General features: G+C 38.2%; 2 protein-coding genes across 7 annotated transcripts in view; one reads left to right on the top strand and one right to left on the bottom strand.

Moving 5' to 3' along the window:
• The first annotated feature begins 911 nt into the window (after positions 1–911).
• CABYR (calcium binding tyrosine phosphorylation regulated) lies at positions 912–9,153 on the top strand. Its single transcript, XM_049770101.1, has 4 exons — positions 912–1,089; positions 1,182–1,235; positions 5,031–5,357; positions 8,549–9,153. Exons 1-4 carry the CDS (start codon positions 942–944, stop codon positions 9,151–9,153), a joined length of 1,134 nt encoding a protein of 377 aa, XP_049626058.1. The 5' UTR covers positions 912–941.
• A 1,276-nt stretch (positions 9,154–10,429) lies between these two features.
• OSBPL1A (oxysterol binding protein like 1A) overlaps positions 10,430–24,516 on the bottom strand; it is a 455,856-nt gene continuing 441,769 nt past the window's right edge. For all 6 annotated transcript variants that reach the window (XM_049770017.1, XM_049770012.1, XM_049770013.1 and 3 more), the window contains 7 exons: positions 21,124–21,231; positions 20,250–20,339; positions 19,682–19,808; positions 16,707–16,823; positions 15,861–15,984; positions 13,809–13,899; positions 10,430–11,609 (listed from right to left, as the gene is read on the bottom strand). In XM_049770017.1, the coding sequence (XP_049625974.1) occupies positions 11,507–11,609; positions 13,809–13,899; positions 15,861–15,984; positions 16,707–16,823; positions 19,682–19,808; positions 20,250–20,339; positions 21,124–21,231 (760 nt within the window). In that variant the 3' untranslated portion in view covers positions 10,430–11,506. The remainder of the gene's footprint in view (positions 11,610–13,808; positions 13,900–15,860; positions 15,985–16,706; positions 16,824–19,681; positions 19,809–20,249; positions 20,340–21,123; positions 21,232–24,516) is intronic.

The following is a 24,516-nucleotide window of genomic DNA, read 5'->3' as shown; positions in this document are numbered from 1 at the left end:
CAGAAATTGCCCCCAACTTGGGGGGGACCATAAGGGACGCGGGGGGATTGAACCGCGGTCCTTCCTTGGCTAGCTCTTGCAAGGCAGACACCTTGCCTCTAATGCCACCTCGCTGGCCCCACCTATCTGACTTCTTTACATTTTGGTTTTTAAAAAACATTCTAAGGCCCCCCCCCCTCTCTCTCCTCCCCCCCCCCCTCTCTCACACACACACACACACACACACACACACACACGTACACGGACAGTTTCAGATAGAGCCTCTGCAACTCTTGAGAATTACAGGTTGTAATATACAATACCCTTGATACCACTTAATATCCAGAAAGGCAGGGATAGGGAAAGAGATGAAAGAAAGTTCATGTGATGGATGATAACACCAAAAGCAACATGCCCACTTCTGTTAAAATTTTAATTTAAAGCTAAAATAAATACATGAAGATTATAAATAGGGATAAAATAGGGGAGTGAAGACACTTTTTTAAAATACAGAAACCTTGATTTATAATCATTTGCTGAATGTACAGAAAGGCCACCTCTTTGCCCATCTAGGTGATTTGGAAGGATGCTCTTTGGAGACAAATGGACTTTTTTGAAATTTTAATCTACAAAATACAGAATTTTATAGAAAGAGTGTTCATTGTATTTAGAATTATCCTGCAGTTCCTAGAAGGGATTGGATTTCTTTAATCGTGCTAGATTGCTCACTTTCACCTACCCAGCTAGTAGTGTAGGTTTTTGCATTAAAAATTAAAAAATTATCAAGAATTATCCTGACTTGAGCGAATACCTAGAGAGTAAATTGAAGCTCAAACATTTAATGAGACACTTTTTCTTTGAAACTATAGTTAAACACATAAGAAGCAGTTTACTGAAAGCTCTGCTATATATAAGGCTTTGTTTTTTCTCATTATAGTTGAGATTAGAGACATCTTGCCAGAATGATTTCTTCAAAGCCCAGACTTGTCATACCTTATGGCCTCAAAACTCTGCTGGAGGGAGTAAGCAGAGCTGTTCTCAAAGTCAACCCATCAAACATCAACCAGTTTGCAGCAACGTATTTTAAAGAACTTATTGCATTTAGAGAAGGTTTGCTATTCCTTTATATTTGTTGCTTTGAAAAAGAAAGCATTTTAAATTGGAGACTTTATGTACCTGATTTTGTGTGTTTATTCCTTTAGGGAATGGATGTCAGGACATAAAAGAGCTGATTAAATTATTTCATCAGCTTAAAGGTAAGTACCTTAAGTGATAAGAATTCAGCAATGCTAGTTAAACATTATTTTATAATTAGCAAATGCTCAAACTTAGGAATGAAGCTCACAATTTTTTAAATTTAAATAATGTGATTCAAACACTTTCCAATCCTGTTTTCAGTATACCCCTAAAAGAACTAAATTTTGCACTTTCAAAAGCTGCATAATTAATTCCTAAAAGTTGTTATGAATAAAAGATTTAACTACTTGTCTCCTTCCACAATGGGGTTCTCACTAGATGGACAGGTAATTAAATGTTACAAACCATCTTTTTGGTCCACTTTTTTTTTTTTTTTTGCTTTTATAAATATTTAAAATTTTGCAGGAGCAAGTACTGCGAGTAGGTGCTTGCTTTGCAAATAGCCAACCTGAGTTCTATCCCAGGCACCCATTATAGTCCCTTGAGCCTGCCAGAAGTGATAGCTGAGTGCAGAGCCCAGGAGTAAGCCCTGAATATTTCTGGGTGTGTCTCAAAACCAATAACTCTGTTCTTAAAATGTGTGAAATTTTAAATGCTGAGATTTACAACATTGATAACAGCAGAGTTTCATGTATAAAACATTCCAAATCTACACCCTCCACTAGAGTATCATATTCCCTCTACCACTGTCCCTGTGTATCCCCTCCCTTCCCACCCCAATTTACGCTACAGTAATAAACTTCCTTCTAAAGACCAGTTCCTATTCTGCTGCATTTGGGCATATATTGTTTCTTTACCATGTTTCTTTACATCCACAAGAGTTTTCCTATGGAATAAAGAGAAGTTGTCAAGAGTGGTCCCAGACCTTGGCCTGTTTCTGTGGCATAACCTGTATATATGGATAAAACTTTTGTTTTTGTGTAAACAACAATTTTATGTGAACATGAAACTGACTGGATAACTTTCTAACTTTGCCCTTCTAAACTTTGTCAGTTTCTCTATCCAGTCAGTTTCATGTTCACATAAAAGTGGACTAACGTGGATTTTGGTCCATCTGGGTTAATATTTTTCGATCTCAAGTATTCAGTTCTTTGGACGGAGAGATAGTACAGCAGGTATGGTGGTTTGCCTTACATGCAGCTGGCCTATTTTTAATTCTTTTTTTTTTTTTTTTTTTTTTTTTTTGGTTTTTGGGCCACACCCTGTGCCGCTCAGGGGTTACTCCTGGCTATGCGCTCAGAAGTTGCTCCTGGCTTCTTGGGGGACCATATGGGACACCGGGGGATCGAACCGCGGTCCGTCCTAGGCTAGCGCAGGCAAGGCAGGCACCTTACCTCCAGCGCCACCGCCCGGCCCCTATTTTTAATTCTTGACGCTACAAGATTCTTGTCCCCCAAGCCTGCTAGGTGTGATTCCTAAGCAGGTGTGGCCAAAAAGGAAAACAAAAAAGTTTAGTTTTTACTAAATTAATGAAGCAGGCAAAAGGTAATTATATCAAGGAAAAGTCATCGTTTATAGAGATCTTCCTAAAATTCATAGCCTGGATGCAGAAAGAATGTTCTTTGGGCAATAGAATACAAATTAACATTGTTAAGCTAGTTTGTTCTAGTTTACCAGGGTTAGGGGAAGGAAGCATAAAGGTATGGCTAGAAATATATCATTACATGTTACTAATAAGATTTTGGCTCCTTTGTCTGCCTGCAGTTGATATCTCGAATGTTTTTTTTTTTTTAATAGACAAGCAGTATACATTGACTTCCATTCTATCCAGGAAAGCATAATTCCAGGCTTTTTGAAAAGGAACTCTCTGGGGATATACAGAATCGTAGGTTCCCATTTAGTAGGGCATTTCCTCCCGAGTTACATCCTCTTAACCTATGACTGGCTTAATTCCCCAACTGCTGTTCCTATGGGAGCTCTTGGTAAATTTGGCTGCATGATTGTTATCTATAAAAAATGAATATATAATAGGTGCTATCTTTTCCTTTGTCTAAATAGAACTTTTCTGATGTGTGTCCATTTTGTGGCACCTATAATACCCTATATGCTGTTGGTTCCTAAGATTGAGATGCTTCCAGAGTATCAATGACTTAAATATGGAGAATTTATAAAACAGTGCTGGGACTGAACCCCTTATTCTGACCTTTCAGTCTCTTTAGCAGACTAGACCAGCCTGAAGATAGTACCAAGTATTAAAATACTGGTAGAATAGGTCAGAATTAATTTCTATTGCAAGTTTATTGGATCCTACCTCAGATATGAGCATGAAAAGCACATCTCCTAAGAAAGATCACTGGGAATGCTGCCTCTAATGCTCTAAGAGCACTTGGGAAGCAGGGAAATGAGTACATCCCTATTCACATTTTCTTTATTTAACGATTTCATTCTGAGATTTTTCTAGAAGGCATCTCATCTGGTAGGTGTCAGCATAGGACTAATATTTACACATCTCTCAATGCTTTAAAATTTTCTTTTGTAGAGAGGGCTAGGGACATAGTTAAGTAGCAGAGCCATAAACATTACATCTGTGAAGCTCTGAGTTTAATGAAAAATAATTCATTAAGTTGACGAATGAAGGGTAGGAAGAAAAGAAGACATGGAAGTACTTTCCTCACATCTCTGTCATCTCATGTTTTAACCATTTTCTAACACATCTGACCTCTTTCCATGCCTTTTTTCTCTGTCAAGGCTTCCATTGCAGCTTTTTGCCCATATCTACCCATTTTCATGGCCGTCCATGCTGTGAAACTCTGAGCATTTCCATTTGTTTTTATTTGATTAAATACCTTAAAATCATTAAAGAAAATGTTCCATTTCTTAATCTTAAAGGAGTTTCTTCATTAATCCAAATTAATCACTGAGAAGATATTAGAAACTTAGCCAATATGTTAAAGCCAAAGTTTTAACGTCTATCACTTATATGTAAGGAAAAGAAGGGGAATTCCTAGAGTACCTGGTTTTGCTAGGCACTGAAATATATTTGATTAATTAAAACTTTGTAACTAACTGTATATGGTAGGTTACACATTGACATTTTATTAAAAAAAACTAGCTCATTCTATAGAAGTTTAAAATAAACATCATTAGATTTCTTACTATTAACTGGCAGTCACAATCTAAACTTTGTTTACATTTAATGCTCTTTCCACAACAGGAACTCTCTGGAGAAACCTTACATTTTTGAGCTCAAAGGAAGAAAATTTTCATCTTCCTTTCCCCCAACATTATCTCCTACTACCTCACTTCTTTCTACCTATTGTCTTACTGTGGAACTTGAAGCCTGGATTATGCCCATTCTGGTCTGTTCACTACTTAGTGTAGATGACAACCTCCTTTAATAACTTTCTGACCTACAGAACTTTTTGCCTTTTTTTTTTTTTTTTTTTTTTTTTGGTTTTTGGGCCACACCTGGCAGTGCTCAGGTGTTACTCCTGGGTATCTGCTCAGATATAGCTCCTGGCAGGCATGGGGGAACCATATGGGATGCCAGGATTCGAACCAACCACCTTAGGTCTGGGCCAGCTGCTTGCAAGGCAAAAGCCCCAATTTTTTACTTTTAAGATGGTGAAAATTCATCTGAATTTAGTAGAAATTTCAGTGTGATACTCCTGTTTGTGGCAGCTATTTAGTGTTCCCAATCCATGTGTGTATATATATATATATATATTTTTTTTTTACATATAATATCCTCAATGTACAATAGGCTTATTGGGACATGAATCCCAGAAAATTAAAAAAATCTATTTTATATGTGTATGCTTAGTCTTCTGCTACTTTCTTGCAAATTCTTTATTATCTATATTATGTATGAATAACACATATAATAACAAATTAATATGTTGTGACTATTTCAGTAGAGAAATGGTCAGAAGGATTGACACAAGAGAAGAAAACAGAATGTGTGAAAGAATCAGAAGAATCGCCTTTAATTTGTCAAGAACCTAAACGGGTGGAAAAATCTACGGACACAGCGGAGGACAATATCAGTCCAACATCACTGAACAACAAAACCACTCAGTTCCCGTTACTTAATTTTCCATGCCCAGCTGAGGAGGCAACTGAAGTCGTCTGTGGTCCTTCAAAACCAGTCACCCCTAAGAGTATCACCCCACCTTCTTCACCATCTCCAGAGTTTGCCTATGTGCCTGCTGATCCAGCTCAGTTTGCTGCTCAGATGTTAGGTAAAACTTCATATGTTGATTCTTGTGAGTCTGAAGTTTTAATGGTGGATGTGGCAACAAGTATATCTACCATTTTCAAGGTGGCTTCTAGGAATGAAGGGGTGGCTATAAAATATTCTGCAGAGGTAACTGAGAAAGTTGTGAATAAATCTGAAGTAAATTTGGGTTCTGAATCTAAAGACAATGAGGCTGAACCATTCTCACACCCCTTGCAGGTTGAACAAGAACCTCCTGTTAATGATCAAGCTCCTAAGTCTCCTTTCCAGGCAAATACAACCATCCACATAAAATCTATCTATAAAAATATGCCTGTGATAGAAGGAGTTACTATGGTTGAGCAAACCTCAGAACATAGTGTTGAAAATAAGCAGTCACCACCAAAAGTAGAATCTGCAAAGATTTCACAGGATATATATTCCTCAGTACGTGTAGGGGTATCCCCGGAGAGAGACCAAGTAGTTACTGAAAAGTCTCTGCACGTTGAAGTGGATATTACTGAGATAACCCATAGCACATCTGAGGAAGAGGAAGCTGCAGAAGCAGCTGACTCAGATGCATTGGTAAGATCATCTAGTGCCTCCTTCCCTTCTGCTCCAGAAGATCTTACTGAAGCAGAAGGTCCTACTGAACCCTATAGTCCTACTGCATTAGATCCAACTGCATTAGGTTCAGAAGGTTCTTTTGAACCAGAAGACATCAGTGAAATGGAAGATCTTATTGAACCAGAAGCTCTCACTGAAGCAGAAGATCTTACCAAAGCAGAGGGTCCTGCGGAAGCAAAAGATTTTAGTGAACCAGTAGGTCCTCCTGAACCAGAAGATCCTAGTGAAGCAGAAGGTCCTACTGAACCAGAAGATCTTACTGACCCAGAAGATCCTACCGAACCAGAAGGTCCTGCTGAACCGGAAGATCTTACAGAAGTAGAAGGTCCTACTGACCCAGAAGATCCTACTGAAGCAGAAGATCTTACTGAACCAGAAGGTCCTGAACCAGAATATCTTACAGAAGTAGAAGGTCCTACTGACCCAGAAGATCTTACAGAAGCAGAAGGTCCTACTGAACCAGAAGATCTTACTGAACCAGAAGGGAAGGAAGCACGTGGGAAAGGTTTGATCAAGCCAGGTAAGAAAGTTATGTGCTTACAAATGAAAAATTACATTTCAGGTGACATCAATTTCAGGTAAACATATAGGTAGGCTCCCAGAGTGGTCAAATAAATATATATATTCAGCATTTATTTCAAATGCCAAACTTATTTAAAAGGCTTTGTTGTAGTTGAAATTTTATTCTTAAATGAGTAACTTTGACATCATCAAAATTATTGTCTTTTAGACTGGAACCCATTTCAGCAACAAACATACTTAAAGTTGTAATATGGAGTGATTTTTAAAATTTTCTCATTTGTGAACATAAAACCAAACTACAACAATGCATTTTCATAGGCTGTGGCATTTAAGAGGGAAAGAAATGGTGGTGTGTTGACTGCTTTTGCCCTTAGAAGAGCTCTGCAACTAGGTTTGGAGAGTTGGATCAAATACTATTGCCTGTTGGGAGCTTTCTGTAGTTGACAGAGCAACCCCGTAGCAGAGAGGAGAAGTCAGATGAATTTCTGCAACACAAACATCAAAGAGATAGCAGCAGAAAGGACAGACAGGTGCTTAAGGAACAAATTGTTCTAAGATAACTGGCTTTTTTTTTTTTTATCATTTCTTCTGCCAAATCAAGCTGCTGGCTTTCTTGGCTGCTATCATCCATGCTTTAGTCTTGTAAAACAGATATGATTTAACCTTCATCTTGACCTAATTAAGGCATTTAGTCTGCTTATCCTCCTGCTCTTCTCCTTTTAGCCAGTCCAGATGTTCTTTAGGGACAAAAGGCAGGTACATGAGCCAACTCTCCCGATTCCTTTTGCAGAAACTCTTGATGCTCTCTAGAATGACAGAACTGTTACCAAAGCAGGTATTTCTTAGACATCAAATTCTGTCTGGCAATGTGACTGGGAATCTGCAGTTAAAAAGGACAGTACTGGAAATGGGACAGGTATTATACTTGTGGATAATTAGCACTTCTAAATCAAGTGCCTGTTTCTAAGTACTTAATATTGTAGATTTTTTTTTTGTTTTTGTTTTTGTTTTTGTTTTTGGGCCACACCCGGCGGTGCTCAGGGGTTACTCCTGGCTGTCTGCTCAGAAATAGCTCCTGGCAGGCACGGGGGACCATATGGGACACCGGGATTCGAACCAACCACCTTTGGTCCTGAATTGGCTGCTTGCAAGGCAAACACCGCTGTGCTATCTCTTCGGGCCCAATATTGTAGATATTTTAAATACAATTTTAATGACATCAAACTCTAAAAAAGCAAAGACTAGGCTTGCTATGTCTTTGGCACCAAAGACACAGTTTTAAATGAACTTTAAGAAAAATCAATTTAAAGTATCAGAAGCTTTGAAAACACTGCCATATAATCATATGAATACTGTATTTTTGGTTTCCTTTGGGGATGACAAAACTTGCATTACTGGCCTGCTGGTACAGTGTTTAAAAAGTTCAGCCTATCATGGCAAACTGCAGTTCCTTCACGGGGAACCTTTTCTCCACCATCTTCAGGAACTCAGTTCTCTCTTAGATGAGAAGTCAAACTCATCATTGATGGTTCTTACAACCTGATTCCAAACTTTATCTCGGGAATTCTGTGTCCTAGATTATCTGATGTTTTGTGTATGGTACAGATTCCAGGTATATTTGATTTTGTCATCAAAAAATACCTAGTGTTGTTTTTTTAGTAAAGTACAAAAATCACTATGTAGATGCATTCACTATTTTTTCTTGGTGGCTTAGCAACACTTTTAGTTGGTTTAAACAAAAATCTGTTGATTCTCCATTTTCTTTTTGCAGAAGTCATATCTAAATTTGAGTAACTAGAAACAGCTGCTGATAATGTGGTTGCTTCTTCAGCCACAACTATTGGATAAACATCTAATATCCCAATATTGTCCTCATTTTCCAACTGTAAAGATTCTTCTTTCACATTACCAAACACAATTTAATTAGCCTCTCTATAGCATGCTTTATCGCACATATTACTACTATTGTTTGTTTTATATATAAAAATGTTTACAAAGACATTTCTGTGCATAGCGCCTGATACAGAGACCAAACCTTTAATGCCTGCAAATTTGTTTTTGTTGTAGCAATAGCAGCAAGTGAAGCAGGACAACCACCACCATATTCTAACATGTGGACCCTTTATTGTCTAACTGATATGAATCAACAAAGTCGCCCGTCACCACCACCTGCACCTGGGCCTTTTCCCCAAGCCACCCTCTATTTATCTAATTCTAAGGATCCACAGTTTCTGCAGCATCCACCGAAAGTTACTTCTCCAACCTATGTGATGATGGACGACAACAAGAAGACCAATGCCCCACCTTTTATTTTAGTAGGCTCCAATGTTCAGGAAGCTCAGGATTGGAAAACGCTTCCTGGACATAATATTGTTTCACAGTCAGAAGCCTTGAAGAGATATGCTGCAGTCCCAGTACCCATTGCTGTTCCTGCAGATCCTAAATACCAGAAACACATCCCTAATCCCCAGAGTGTTAGTCCTCCTACTAGAAAAGAGGTCCCCAGATCACAAAGTCCAGTTTTCCTTTCTGTTGCTTTCCCAGTAGAAGATAAAGCAAAAATGGTTTCACAAAAAGGTACAGGATCTGGTGAAAAACCTCCCTTGGGAAGTTATGGTATTGCTGGAGAAATTACTGTAACTACTGCCCAGGTTCGCAAAGCAGAAAGTTAAAAAGTGGTAGGAAAAGCTTCCTGCCACAGTATGTAGGTTTTAACACCTGAGTTGTCCGTGTTTTGATTTGTTGACCTGGAAATTGAGATATTTTAAAAAAATTAAACATATGAAATAAGTTGGAGCACACTTTTTAATTTGATGTGGTTATTTTCCTCCAACTTCCTCATCAGTTATTAAGTGCTGCACCATGACCACACTAAGAACTTGGTCACCTTTTAATACCCAGATCTGTGTCTAAAAGGGGACTCACAAGTATAATCTTATTGGAGAATTTAAGGAGGGGAAGATATAAAGACTAATTTGAGAACAGGTTAACTTAATATCTGAGTTATATGCATGCATAACACCCAATGTAATAAAAAGTGAATACTGACAGTTGAATGGACAGATTGAAAGGTAAAATGACAACCACAGATAAGGCAATTTTCTCACTACAAAGCATTACATTTCTAACAAACTCAACTAGTATTTCATGCCATATCTTGTGCTAGCCCCTTTACCTTCCCCCAAAATCTGTATACACATATACTACATGTGTACTAGTTTTACATGTGCAATATATACAATCCACGCCTTAGGGGAGATGTTACAATATAACTGAATAAACTTAAAAGATTCCCAGAGAATGACACTCCATGGAAATCACACAAGGAGAAGGAGATGAGGGCTTCTGCATACCAAGAAGGGATAAATTTCAATAGGGATGGTCAAAGTTTGATATCCTAATTGTTTACTATATGGAAAGGGGTGAAAAAGCAGGTAAACAGAGGAAGCAGAGAAACTGAGTATATAGCATTTGTTATACATACACACCAATACTTAGTCAAGCTAATAACATGCAGCAGACTTAAAGTATAAGTTACTATAAAGGAACAATTTATTAAGGTTATGTATACTACTACTATTCATCCCTTTTGTAGACTTTTAGTGGAATTTTCAGGATAGAGTATTGCAACAGTTCACTATTCACCATTTACATTATTCCTAACAGATGCAGAAAATGACGCTGCTGAGTAAGCGTTCAAGGTGGAGTCTGCCACCAAGTGCACTGTACCAATAAACTGTATGCAAGCATACGATCTGGTATTCTTATTTTATAATTAGGAGACATCAAAACAATGGACATACATAACCCAGAGAATACTAAGTAACTGCCAGTTTAGCATGGGTAGGCCTAAGGGACTGTGGCATCACAAGGATTTCTGTGAAAGGGAATTCTTGATTTATAGTATTCAATGATGTAAATATAACCAAAAATGAAAAGAAATCACGCTTTTTAGGAGTAAGCTAGAGCCTTTATTTAGTATTAGAATATGTAATTTTAACATTTGTTAACTTCAAGACAAAATTTACTGGCAACTACCCTAGGGAGCAAATATCTGTCTGGCAATGGGCGGATAAATACCCCAATTAAAGGGGCAAAGCTGCTACTGTACAGTAGATCTCCATACATATTTTAAGTATACAGGAGCCTCGCAAACTTCAGATAAACAGGCTTTTATTTATTAAGACAGCTTATCAAGATGTCTCTTTTACACAGCTTGAAACATAAGTATATCTCAATTTCTTTGTGGTACTTGTCACTGGAAGTTGAAGCATTTAAAAAGAGGTCAATAACAATTATAATCTATTCTCTAAGACACTTTCTATAAATTACTAAATTTTATACATATTTTTAAACATACAATTTGAACACCTTTAATTCTAATGACAATGATTACATCAAACTAAAATTAATTCAGCGGTAAAATAAGCAAATGAAATACCTTTTCAAGTTTAATTTTCCAGAATTTTCAAATCAGTAATAATATTCTGAATAGTCTGTCTTTTTCTCTTTTGGGAGTGGGAAGTAGTAAAATTGAATTAGTATGGAGAACATCTTATTAAGGTAGTCCACAAAATGACATCTTCCTCTATATTTGAGCACAAACAATTCTTAAACATTTCATTGTTACTTCGAAAACATTTGAGCATGACAGCATAAAAATATTTAAAATAACTTGATTTTCTGTATCATCTGATTCTGTAAGCTAAAGTTATATTTACGTATAAACCTTCAGTAAATATGGCAATCACAACCATGAAAGCACATTTTCCAGCACTTTATCTTCATTCTTCCCTCAATATAAAACTATTCCAAGTAAGTATGTTTGGGTAGTAAAATAAAATTTATTCTAAGATTTCCATCACCTGTACCACCTTATATCCTGTTTTTTCGTTGGGTGAAATCAAATTATCTCAGGAGTATATATATATATATTTTTTTTTAAATGAGTAAAATCAAGAGGAAGGGAAAATCTAAAAACATGTTTAAGACATTTGTAGCCAAACACACTGACTTGTCTGCATTTTAATAAATGTCAGGTAAATTGAAGTAGTTTCTGTCCCAGTAGCTGCCCGAATAAAGCCAATCCTGTGCTCCATTGTAGGGATTAGGGCCTTGATGAAACCACCTGTTAAGAGAAAGGTCAAGATTTACAAGTATATTTACAGATATCTGCTGCACTCACAAATCTTTTTCACAGCAATTCATTCTCTGTTAGGACTTTGCAAAGAAACTTTGAAGAAATAATAGCACCCTAAAACCTTAACAAATCCTAAGCAGAACCCTATGTTTAGTAGGGCTCTTAGCCCTATTAACTCATTAACCATCCTTTAGTTGCTATTAAAACTTGAAGCAGGCAGTGCTTTGGTTAAGGTAATTAATTTTTATAATAGACTTATAATAATATGGAAGAAGTCTAAAGCTGAGGAAATTAAAGCACTGTTAAATGCCAGAGGATTGAAATAACTTCCTAGTAATTTATTTAGTTTGGGGAGATGTGTACATAAACAGAATGTTCTTAGAGGCCAAGGGACACCTTAAATGGGACTCTACCAATGTTATCCAGAGCACCTCACCCAGGCCACAGTCCTAGGGCATATGGCTCAGGGGTTGAATCCTGAGCCTTGCTTCAGGACACTATATATTCTTAACACTTGAATCACAACATGTGCTGTTCAGACTTTGGGAAGTAGAACAGAATATTAAGGAACCAAAGTTTTAATCAATGTTAAAATTCTTTTGTCTTCTATGTATAATATAGTTCTATCCCAACTGGTCTCAAAAGTTCCAGCAGTGAGATTGCTTTCTGATCAGCTTGTCAAAATTAAGAATTTCAAAAGCAGGCAACGCAAACTCAAGGTAATAAACTAAAAAAATTTTTAACGTGGGGCCGGAGAGATAGCATGGAGGTAAGGCATTTGCCTTGCATGCAGAAGGACGGTGGTTCAAATCCTGGCATCCCATATGGTACCTCGAGCCTGCCAGGAGCGATTTCTGAGCATAGAGCCAGAAGTAACCCCTGAGCGCTGCCAAGTGTGACCCAAAAACAAACCAAAAAAAAATTTTTTTAACATAATCACACTCTGGCTTTTTGCAATAGGATTTTTTCCCATACTAAACAGAGAGGGTGTTGGGAGTCAGACTTGTAGAGATAGTCCACAGGTCTGGATTTAATAAGTTGCAAAATTTTATTTTGCTTATTTGCATGCAACATTTTCTGAAGAGCATATTTGTAGGATCCCACGTGAGGATCCCTTGTGTTAACAGAGTTCAAACACTGCACTCAAGAAGAGCACATCAGAGATGAAAATCTAATGTAAAAGATTAGAATTTCTTTCAACTTCTGGTGCTCCTTATCTTGAATTTCTGCTCCATACATGACAAAGTTATCTCATCTTTCCTAAAGTGAAACACTTTAGAAAAGGATGAGCAAGATTTCTTTACTACCTTTCAGTCTTTTGAGTCTACAGAATTCATGAGTCTATATCACAACATCAGATCAGCTTCCAGTGTGAGGGTTAATAGCTATATCCAGCCAAAAAATAAATGCCCCTTCTCTGACCTACACAAATTCAGCCAAGTTATTCAAATGACATTATCAGAAAAACTGAGTCAGGGAATGGCAATCTTCTTACCACCCTAGGATCCCCTAGAGTCCTAAGGAGCCAGGGTATATGCAGGAGCGAAGAATGTGAGAGGCTCTCACTCTGCCTTCATACTCCTGTGGCAATACTGCTATGGAGTATTCTTTAGGTGCTCAGGTCAAAAATGTAAGTGACACACATGAAGCCACAAGACACTAGGCTGGATGATATGGAAGGTCACCTTCCATGTTTAGTTAAGCTTTCTCGAAGATGCAAAAGAACTGCAAATAATATCCTCTGAAATACTTGCAAAATTGTGCCCATATTGGCTCTAAAACTTTTGTAATAACTTTGAATTATGGGACAATGGTTTCAATTATACAGCATTAGTGTAGACAATGCTTTTATTCATTTCTGTAAGAGATTCTATTACCCACAATAAGTGATTATTACCTCTGGATTATCAAAACAATAAACTTTCTCAAAGCTTTTTTAGATATTTTAACCTCTATTTCTGAATGGAATCAAAGATATGATCTAAAAATAATCACCCGCTATAACTTAAATTTCTCATATTTTATTTGCCTATGAAATTTGCCTATGAAAACTGTGGGAGAATATTTAAATCTTAGTTTCCAAATACTCATTTCTGCTTGGCAAACCAGGAACTCCTGCAGATTGTACACCTAGAGCAAAGAACTTTCCCCAGTAACTGCCCCTCACACCCTGCAACGCAATCGCACCTGGTCTTCCAGTCTTCTTCTGACTTGGATCTGTTTTTGCGAGCTGCTCTCTGTTTTTCTTCAAGTCGCTTCTTTTCTTCACTAGCTTGATCTAAACAAGAACATCAATAACAAATAAATTACACTGCAAGAGAAGGCTGCCAGGCATATGGCTGAGCACAGGAATTTTAGGGAGACACACCAACCATCTACATTAACTTGCTTTCCATTTTATTAGAGAACAGGCAGCACAGTTGAGAATTGAATTAGAATTTCAATATTAGATAGAGGCAGAACTGGCAATTACAACTTCACCTTCTTTCTCTATAGCCTATGCCAATATTACTTAAAAGAAATTGCTTTTTCTTATATTTTTTTTTGTTTTTGTGCTATATCTGGTGGTGATCAGGGATGACTCCTGGCTCTACACTAAGGCATAGCTCCTGATAGTGCTCAGGAGACCATATGTGGCATGGGGATAAAAATGGATTGGCCTGGGGCTGGAGAGATAGCATGGAGGTAAGGCGTTTGCCTTGCATGCAGAGGTCGGTGGTTCAAATCCTGGCATCCCTGAGCACAGCTGGGTGTGACCCAAAAACCAAAAACCAAAAAAAAAAAAAAAAAAAAAAAAAGGATTGGCCTCATGAAAGGCAAGTACTCTCTGTTATTATACTATTGCTCAGGCCCAAGAATTTGCTTACTCCTTTTTTTCTTTTTGACCATTTTAATCTATATTAATCACCATGAGATACAGTTACAAAGTTGAATTTCAGTAATAAAGTGTTCCAACACCCATCCCTTAACCAATGTACATTTCCTGGTACCTATGTTCCCAGTTTCCAACCCACTTACTTTGCCCTTCTTCTGCCTACCTTTGTTTCTAATCCACTTACTTTGCCCTTCCACTGCCTACCTCTGTGGCAAACACTTTATCTTTCTCTCTTTCTCTCCTTCTACTTCTCTCTTATGAGCTCACAAAAACAACTTGTTAGGGTTGGGAAATGGCTCACCAGTAGGGCACACACTTCCTATGGCTGAGGCTTTGGGTTTTCCAATTTCAAAGCACAAAACAAATGTATGTTAATTTGTTTCCATAGGGCTCTGGGGCTAGGGCTTGGTGGTCAAGTGTTTGTCTTCAGGCAGGAGGCCAAGTTCAATTCTATGTACCACCAGTGTATCCTTGGTGCCACAAAACATATGCCCCCTGCTATACCACAATCAAGTGTGTGAACACTGCAGCAAAATGTCCAAGACAAGGGCTGGAGTGACAGCTCAGTGGTAGAGCATTTGCCTTGCATGTGGCTAACCTGGCATAGACCCAGGTTTGATTCCCAGCATCCCACATGGTCCCCCAAGCCTGTCAGGAAAATGATTTCTGAGTGCAGAACCAGGGATAACTTCTGAGCGTCGCTGGATGTGTCCCAAAAACAAAACAAAACAAAACAAACAAGAAATGGCAGACAATAAGAATGGACAGGGAAAGGAGAAAATTGCTTCAATAAGAACTGTGTAAAAACAAGAAAGAAAAAAGGAAGTCGTTTCTGAAATTTTAGACTTAGTCCTAAAACATTCTTTTCTCCAAATGCTCTTACATGGTACTGCCTACTAATTCAAAGGCAGCTTAAGCCCATTGTCTCTGCAGTGTAGATGTGCTCACTGGACTGGCCGAGATTTTGTAACAGACTCCAACACTGAACTGTCCATTAGCTGCTCTTTCCTGCTACATGCCAGCCTAAGTCCCCCAGATGTGATAACCATCTCCGGACATTGCCACAGGAATTGCCTGTCTCTCTTTACAGAACAAACAACATACTCCTCTTTTTTGAGAATTCCTTGAATTATAAAAAAAAATTAATATACAGCATCAATATGTGACAAACAACTGAGGTCAAGGTCTTTTTTATTTTGTGACTCCCAAGGTGAAAACTGAAATCCTGAAGTATATGGTAAAAGAGAAGACAGGTTAAAGTTTTAAATGTGCTATTATTTTTTCCAGTTTCCTTCTGAAAAACAAACCAACCATCCTCTCCCCATAAACGAATCATTGCTGGTAATGCCCTCAGATGTTAGTACCTATTTCTCCATTTTCCATGGCTCTGATGTCAGGCCGTAACCTGCAGTCTGTCTTCGGAATCACACTTTCCATTTCCTTGTCTACTTCATTCAAAACCATTGCAAAGCTAGTAAAATTGTACATCTAAAAGGAAGCAAAAATGTTCATTTTAACCTAGTCTGAAGCAAAATGCAATATAAGAATACCTGCCCACAGAATATGTTTGATTTGACAATATCACACCTCCTTTAATGCAATGTGCTAATAGCCTTCCTCAGGCCACACATCTAAATATTTTGCTGAATTCTGTGTATTTGTCCCAGAAATTCTAAAATAGTCTCACAGAATAGCCTATCACTGTTGTTGTTATTATTATTATTATTATATGCCTGGCTCTATCACTGTTACTTTTAAGAAGAGTTAAAGACTGACAGAAAAAAATTGTACTTTATTAAAATCATAACTTGCTGAATCTGGAGGGCTTAGACAAAATAGGTTGTATCATCTTTTATTTAATGAGTCAGTCTTTCCCCAAAGAAGTGATTAAAAAAGTACACCTCTATCCTCCTACTCCTATGCTCACACCTCAGCCCAGCAATTAATGGTAGGGATGGTCAGCATTGAGGCCAGGAGTTAGGGTGAGAAAGGAAATGAACACTTAAGAGACCAGCAAAGTGACAACCTATTTCCAGTGACAATCCTACTGCTTCTCCTGTGTGGGCTGGTCTTGCCCATACTGGGGAAAAGACACCCTCAAAGCTAAATATGAACACCCTTGCCCCTGTGTTGCTAGATGTGGCTTCATAGAAAAATCAATCAATCAACAAGTCAATGTGGGAGGCCCCACTCAGCAAGCTTTGTCTCACCTGCGCAGAATTGGGAGGTCGTGGTGCTATTCGCCATAAGAGAACACTTCCAGGGATAACATATACACTTTCAGAATCTGGCACTGGCATTTCATCGGATTCCTCAGAACTGCTCATCTGAAAGAACCAACAGATGCATGAAAGTAAAGCATCTATAAAAGTAGAGTCTGACAAGTTGTAAAATAACACTATTTCTTGTATACCAGCAGGTAGCTAAGTACATGAAAGCCAGGACATAGTCTCTCATTCCTTGATCTTTACAACCTCTCATTCTTTGATCTTTACAAAGTGTTTGGAGTGAATAAAAAGTAGATAATTGTATAAGTGCTATGAATATCATGATCTTTCTGTGTCATCTCACATAGTATTATTCAAGACACCATATAAGTTTTATTAAAACTTATAAAGACAGAAATTCGTATGAATATTCACTAAAGTCTTATGGGAAAGAAGAGTAAATATTTAGGGCAGTTAATTAAATTCCTCAATGACCAGAGCCAGTAAGAATCCTGAAATGAGACAACATGGAGATAGGGCATTTGTCTTGCATGCAGAAGGACAGTGGTTCTAATCCCAGCATCCCATATGGTCCCAAGCCAGCCAGGAGTGCTTTCTGAGTGTAGAGCCAGGAGTAACCCCTGAGCGCTGCCAGGTATGACCCAAAAACAAACAAACAAAAAAAAGAATCCTGAAATTTTTCTTTTATATTTGCTAAAAAAAAAAAAGTCAGGCTAATACTATGGTCTTTGATTCACTTTGAATAAACTTTTATATATGGTATAATATAGAGAGATCTAACTTCCTTTTTATGCACGTGACAAGCCATTCTGTTCAACACCATTTGATGAGGTTTTCCTCATCATACATCTAGATTCTTTACTAAAAATCAGCTGTCCATATACTGAGAGCTCACCTTTAAATCAGTCTGAGAAAGTGGCCAGACCAATAGTACAACATGTAAGACACTTGCCTTGCTGCAGCCAACCTGTATTTGATCCCCAACATCTCAAAAGGTCCAATAAGCCCCAGCAGGAGTAACCCCTGAGCACTGCTGGTGTGACCCCAAAACATAAGACAAAAAAGTTCCTACTTAGTTTTTTGCAATGACAAAAAATAAATCTGAGGAAGAGGGACACAAGCAGAATGATCTCTTTCTTATGTAGCAGAAAGAAACACCTAGTAAGGGAATACATATCGGATGTTCGAGAATCAGGCTACAGAAGTGAGTTTGCCAAACAGATGAGGAGGAAACCTCATTTTGTGGAGGAACACTAACACTCAGGTAGCTGCTAGGGTGCTAGAATGCTGCCTGCCTGAAACTCTGCTTTCAAGAGTATTGCAAGTTATGGTTATCCAAAAATTGAAAGAAAAAGAAAAGAGGCAGGACAAAGAGGAAACTAGCATTTCCTTTAATGACCCACCACAGAACAGACCTATGGTAGCAGCTCATTCTCCATTTCCTGTGAGGCTCTATTGTCACCAGTTTGGTAAGGAATTTAAGTTTTGTGGACAGTTAAGAAGATTCCAATATCAATGTAAAACAGTTTTAAAAATGAGCAGCAAGGAAGAGGTCATACTGTGGATTGCATTGGCACTGCACCAGAAGACCCTCAGGAAGATCAAAATCCATAGCAGCTACAAGAAATCAGGAAGGGGACATTGCACCATCAAAGGCCCCTTTCTTCCAAGTGCGAAGTGCATCTAGGACCCAAGAGTTCTTTTCTGCTCTTCACCTAGTTCCGTCACTGTCACTGTGCCCTTTTGTGTTAGTAGCAGCTGGTAAGAGTGTTTGTGCCAAGATGCTTCACATTTGCTGCAGCTGCTGCCAAGAGCTGTGTGAGGATTCCCCAGATATTGGGATGTGCCTGTCTCTAGCTACATCCATTTCATAAATGTCACAGTAAGACAGTGCACCCATCTTCATGGAGAATAAGAAAGAAAGCAGGACTGTGCACAGAGCAGAGGGAAGTTTGGATGTTTTTTGTTTATTTGTTTTAAAAGTCAAGGGGTGAAGATAGCACACATGGGGGTGGGAGGGTGCTTGCCTAGTATACAGCTGGCCTGGATACGACCCTGGCACCACCAGGAGTGATTACTGAGCACTGATCTAGGACTAAGTCCTGAGCACAGTCAGATGTGGCTCAAAGAAAAGGAAAATTCTAGAGGCTGAAGTGGTGAGGAGCAGGTAAAGAACTTGCTTTGAATGAGACCAACCTGGGTATAATACCTGGTACTTCATATGGCCACTAAGTACTGCCAGCAGTGATTCCCGAGCACATAGCCAGAAGTAATCCCTGAACATTTCTAGGTATCCTCCCTCTCCCCTAAAAGCCCAAATCATAAGAAAATGTTATAATGTGATCATTAAACAAGACTTGTTTTACAAAGAAAATAATTCATCACTACTTGTTTTGTTTTTCAGAATGATTAGAGTTTCTTAGCTTCTTAAACTTGTGAGTAGACAAGAATTACCCAACAAGCTCCAGAATGAGATGGCTCAAATGAACCTGCAAGTATTGTATTAATCTGACAGTGTTGTGAACAAAATCTGTAGTGAATTGACACTTTCTTAACCTTTTATGCAGATCAACTCTTGATTAGGTAGAGATTCTTATTATTCTTAATTTAGAAATAAATACTAAGGAAGAAGCAGAAAATCATTTGGAGTTATTAAAATCTTAACTTCTAATGCACATAAACTAAAAGGCTCAAAAAAAGAGCATTTGTCTCACTCTGATGGCATTCAACTGTGTATGGTTCTGCAAGCCAGTCCAGCCCCAAGCCTCGATGCAGTGACAAAAGGGGTGGTCCTATGCCCTAGGTTGCAGTATGTCTGACACTAAGGCAGACTGTTTGTCCACTGTAAAGGTACAAGGAGAAAAACCACATTCATCAGCAACATAGTGAAATAAAAAGGTTAGACTGTGGTTAAGTCACAAACTCCAGAGTCCAGAGCCACATTATGGACTGCTCACCTGTTTGCTGTTCTTTTTGTCTTCAGTATTTTTTTTGTCATTTTTTTTATAAGCATCAAATGTGGCAGGGTCAACACTGTACAAACATTCAGTCCACTTTCCATAAAGGGCACAAAGCTTCTTCTTGCTGCCAAGAGAAAGCAATGTTTAGCCAATAATTAAATCAGTATACTTTCTTGGATTGAAATCATAAAAATATCTCGAGTCAGAGTCTGTATGTAGAAATAAAAAAAAAAACACGACTCTTCAGCTTAGTGGAAGCCTGTTTTTTAGGTTACAGATTCCAACACTCATACATTATTTGATAAAAACAAAACAAAACAAAACAAAAACATCTATATTATAGCATTTAACACCTCTTTGTTTTCAGAGGGGCCACTCCCAGTAATGATCCTGGCAGTGCTTGGGGCTCAGTGCTCAGGGTCCTTCAGGGCTGTGCCGGGCACAGCAGGGGCAGGTACAGTTCCTGGGATCAAAATAAGGGCCACCATATGTGAGAGGCAGGTTTTCTACGACTCAAACAATCTCCCCAGCTCTATTCTGCACTTAATATGAAAGGAAACTTTACCTCTTATCTTGAATGTAGCCTTCAACTTTGTGTAATTCCTTGCCAAAAAGACCGCATGGCTTAAAATTCAACACACATTTGTCTCCAGTCCTATAAAGGAGATATTAAGTTCAGATTATAAGTAGGAAGCAGTAGAAAGCAATGATAATCACCACCTTTCTCACCCTACTTTTCTGTTATCAAGAAGTTTCCTTGACTCCCTACTCAGTCTGGATCTGCCATTAAAATAAAGGTATTAAAGCGTCAGGAGGAAAAATGACTTGCTCTAAATGTATCTTCCCATGGATGGGTCTTATGTTAAAGCCCTGCACCCAGTGTGATAGTATTTGAAGATCCCTTGGTCATGATTGGATCAGTGGCCTTACTAGATGAGCTGTAAGAATGAGGATCCCACCTCTTTCTCTCTCTCACCATCATACATGAGCTGTGCAATGATATGGGGGACTATAAAGCAGTAAAGGGAATCTGAAAAGAGAAAAAAAAAATCCCAGTACCCTGATCTTGTATTTGAAGTCTCCAAAATGGTAAGAAGCTAATTTTTGCCATTTAAGACATCCACTATATGGTATTCTTTTATACCAGGCCAAGATAATGGAGATATTTGCCCAATATCACAGTGTTGGAACTAACCCTTAACTTTCTCCCAACATCTCCTGTGTGACCAATGCAAACTAACCAATATAATCAAACAAGCTGAGTTTCAAATTAAAATTCACAGACTGAGAAAGCTAAGAGTTCACCCAGATTTTCTTCATGAGGAACTGTAATAAATGGGCTCGTGATCACTTGAGGATTACAGTGTCTGGTTCTTAAAGAATCATCAGGTCTAAAAACAGAATCTCTTTAATGAGAAGTGAAGGGACCGGGGTCTTACTTGTGGTTTATGATTTCTACATTGCCATACTGCTCGATCCAGAGTTTCCCCACAATGATGTTATGCACACAACAGGTAGGATTTGTCCATGTATATGCCTCATTATGTCTAGAAAAGCAAATACAATCAAGAAAAATAAGTAAGAAAAGCTGTACAAAAGTGAATTTATCTCAAATGCCATTACACATGACAAGAAACCAAGCTGTTAAAGAAAACCAAGCACTCAGATTATTTTTAATTCTATTGTTTCTTTTTGTTGTTGTTGTTTGTTTTGGGGTTATACCCGGTGACACTCAGGGGCTACTCCTGGCTGTACTCTCAGAAATTGCTCCTGGCTTGGGGGACCAAAAGGGATGCTGGGGGACCAAACTGCGGTCAGTCCTACATTAACGTGTGCAAGGCAAACACCTTATCACTTGTGTCACTCCTCTGGCCCTAATTGCATAATATAAAGAAGTCGCTTGACTTCTCTTATGTTGTTGTTGTTGTTGTTGTTGTTGTTTTAATTTTGGTGAAGGACAAACTTGACTAAGCTCAGGCTTAGTATTGCACGGGCAATACTAAGAGGTGTGTGGTAGGGCATGAAGCATCAGGATCAAGTCCAGGCATGTGCCACAACTCCTGCCCACTCTTTTTGTTTCTTAACATATAAAAAATTTAAGGAAAAAAAGTACACTCTACTAAAAGCCAAACAAAATGCATGTGACCACCTTAAGTATTTAAAAGTGCAGTGAAACATATAAAAGACAAAGTTTTAGAGGACGACTAAATTTTAGAGAAAAATAAAAAGTTTAGTGAAGATATTTAGCATTTCCTTGATCATCAAAGGCAAAAATTTACTCCAGGTTCCCCCACTCGCTGAAACTGCATACAAATCCTTTTGTAGCACCAACAAATTAGGAGTCTGTTTGCATCTAATAACAAAGAGTGAATATACATGTATACTATGTATATGGATATACATAATATTTCACAGCTGACATTTCACCTTCAATAGAATAACAGTTTTACTGCCTGATATGTGACCATGACGCAGGCAGAGCCTGTGTGGGATTTGGTATGACTGGTTGGCTATATTTTGGATCTAGGAATACAAAAATTAAACCATGGGCCGGTTTAGCACAGTGGTAGGGCGTTTGCCTTGTACATGGTCAACCTGGGACAGACCTGGGTTCTATCCCTGGCATCCCATATGGTCCCCTGAGCCTCCCAGGGTGATTTCTGAGCACAGATCCAAGAATAACCCCTGAGTGCTGCCCAGTATGGCTCAAAAACCCAAGATAGATAGATAGATAGATAGATAGATAGATAGATAGATAGATAGATAGATAGATAGATAGATAGATACATAGATACATAGATAGATAGATACATAGATAGATAGATACATAGATAGATAGATACATAGATAGATAGATACATAGATAGATAGATACATAGATAGATACATAGATAGATAGATGATAGATAGATAGATAGATAGCAGCATTATCAGTCCCCACAAAATATTCTGTAAAATATATCAACTGGGAGCAAAATATTTTCAGAAAGCAGAAGAAAATTGCATGTAAGTTTCAATTTTACATAGCCTTTATACATTTACTTCAAAGGTAAGTTCAGAAAAGTATTAATTTTCACACATAAAATTCAGCTTTGTTGCCTCCAGTCACATGTATTTTAATGCACTTATAGAGTTACATTACTACCACCACAATGAGGATGTGCAAAGCAATTCTGTTACCCTCTGAAAAGTTTACTAGTGCTGCCGCTGTAGATAAACCTATCCTCTCTCTAATCCTTGATTCACCTCTGCTCCTAACAACTAATTTGTTCTCCATCACAAAGTTTTACCCCAGTATATCACAGAATCTGGATAGTAAGCTTTATAAACTTTGAAACTGACCTCTTCAATCTGTATAGTGTATTTTAAATTCTATGTCTTGGTACTCTGTCCTTTCTAAAGGCCGAGTAAGTATTCAGATGTAGGGATACAGTTGAGTAGTTCAGCAACTACCCTCTCTCCCCGCCTTGTGCCACTGTGCCATTCAATGGTCATTATGGATTGAACTGGCTCACTCAGATCTCAAGGCTACTTAACATCATTCGATACAGACACAATAAGCTCAAAAATCCACATGTCATTTTATGGCATCTTCCTTTGAATGCCTTCCTCTTTAGTGGTCTCCCCCGTACAAAACATCCATCTGGCATTAGATAGCAAGTGGGGATTTTAACTGCTTTCTTTGTCTTGCATTATCTAATTCTTGCTTTGCAGGAAAAATATAAAAGAAGAAAAATAGCAGCAGGAGAGAAGGAAACTGCCTACCATAGAGGGAGCGGGGAGAGGGGGGAGTTGGATGGAAACTGGAGAGAATGGTGGCCAAAAAATATAAGCTAGTGAAGGGTGTTGTATATATACACTGTATAACTGAAACTCAATCATGAACAACTTTGTAACTGGGCATTTCAAAAGATTCAATTACATAATTTATTTAAAAAAAAAGTAACAGGGTTTCAACTCACACTCTTCCAACAAAAGAGGGGCCCTTTTTCCAGTTCCTTAGTTCACAGAGAACTTTTCCTGAGCTTTAGATACTGTGGCCATTGATGGTATAGGAATGTAGGTCTGGGCCCTGGAACTTGTTTGAAAAGCGAGACAGTGAGACAAAAAGGATTTCTTCAATCTCTACATATTGTCAGGATTTCTTTCCAAGAGCTCTAAAAGAAAGAGTACTTCTCTTTGGTTATCCTATTTCCATTGTCTCATTTTAGGATGTGAAATACCCAAACTCTAAGTCAGGTTTAAAACAGGGGGGTGAAGGAAGAAAACCAAAAGACTTGCTGTTGTGTTCATTTCTGTTTGATTTATCTTTTATACTGACTGATGATATTTTCTTTTTAAGAGTCTTCAGAGAGTGGCTTTCTGTTTTTGGTCCAGAGTGCTTAGTTGTAGCAAATGGAAAGACTGGCTAAGCTGTGTTTACTCAATTCGAACAAGAAGTGGAAATGCCTTTGACTATTTTTCCTAATGCACTAAATAGATCTTCTACTTTACTGAACATCAAAGATGTGCCAAACAACTACTATTTCAACATTTTTTCAGATTACTCATTTGAAGATGGTTAAATAAAGCAGTATCACGTCATACATAAAAATGTATGTTTCACGATACATGTCAAGAAGCAATTGAAAAAAAAAAGAAAAGGGGCCGGGAAAGTGGCGCTAGAGGTAAGGTGTCTGCCTTGCAAGCGCTAGCGTAGGACGGACCGTGGTTCGATTCCCCTGGTGTCCCATATGGTCCCCCGTGGCTGCCAGGAGCTATTTCTGAGCAGACAGCCAGGAGTAACCCCTGAGCAACACCGGGTGTGGCCCAAAAACCTAAAAAAAAAAAGA

Source organism: Suncus etruscus, chromosome 3 (genome assembly GCF_024139225.1).
Source record: "Suncus etruscus isolate mSunEtr1 chromosome 3, mSunEtr1.pri.cur, whole genome shotgun sequence".
Lineage (NCBI taxonomy): Eukaryota > Metazoa > Chordata > Mammalia > Eulipotyphla > Soricidae > Suncus > Suncus etruscus.
This window is presented reverse-complemented; position numbering and strand designations above follow the sequence as displayed.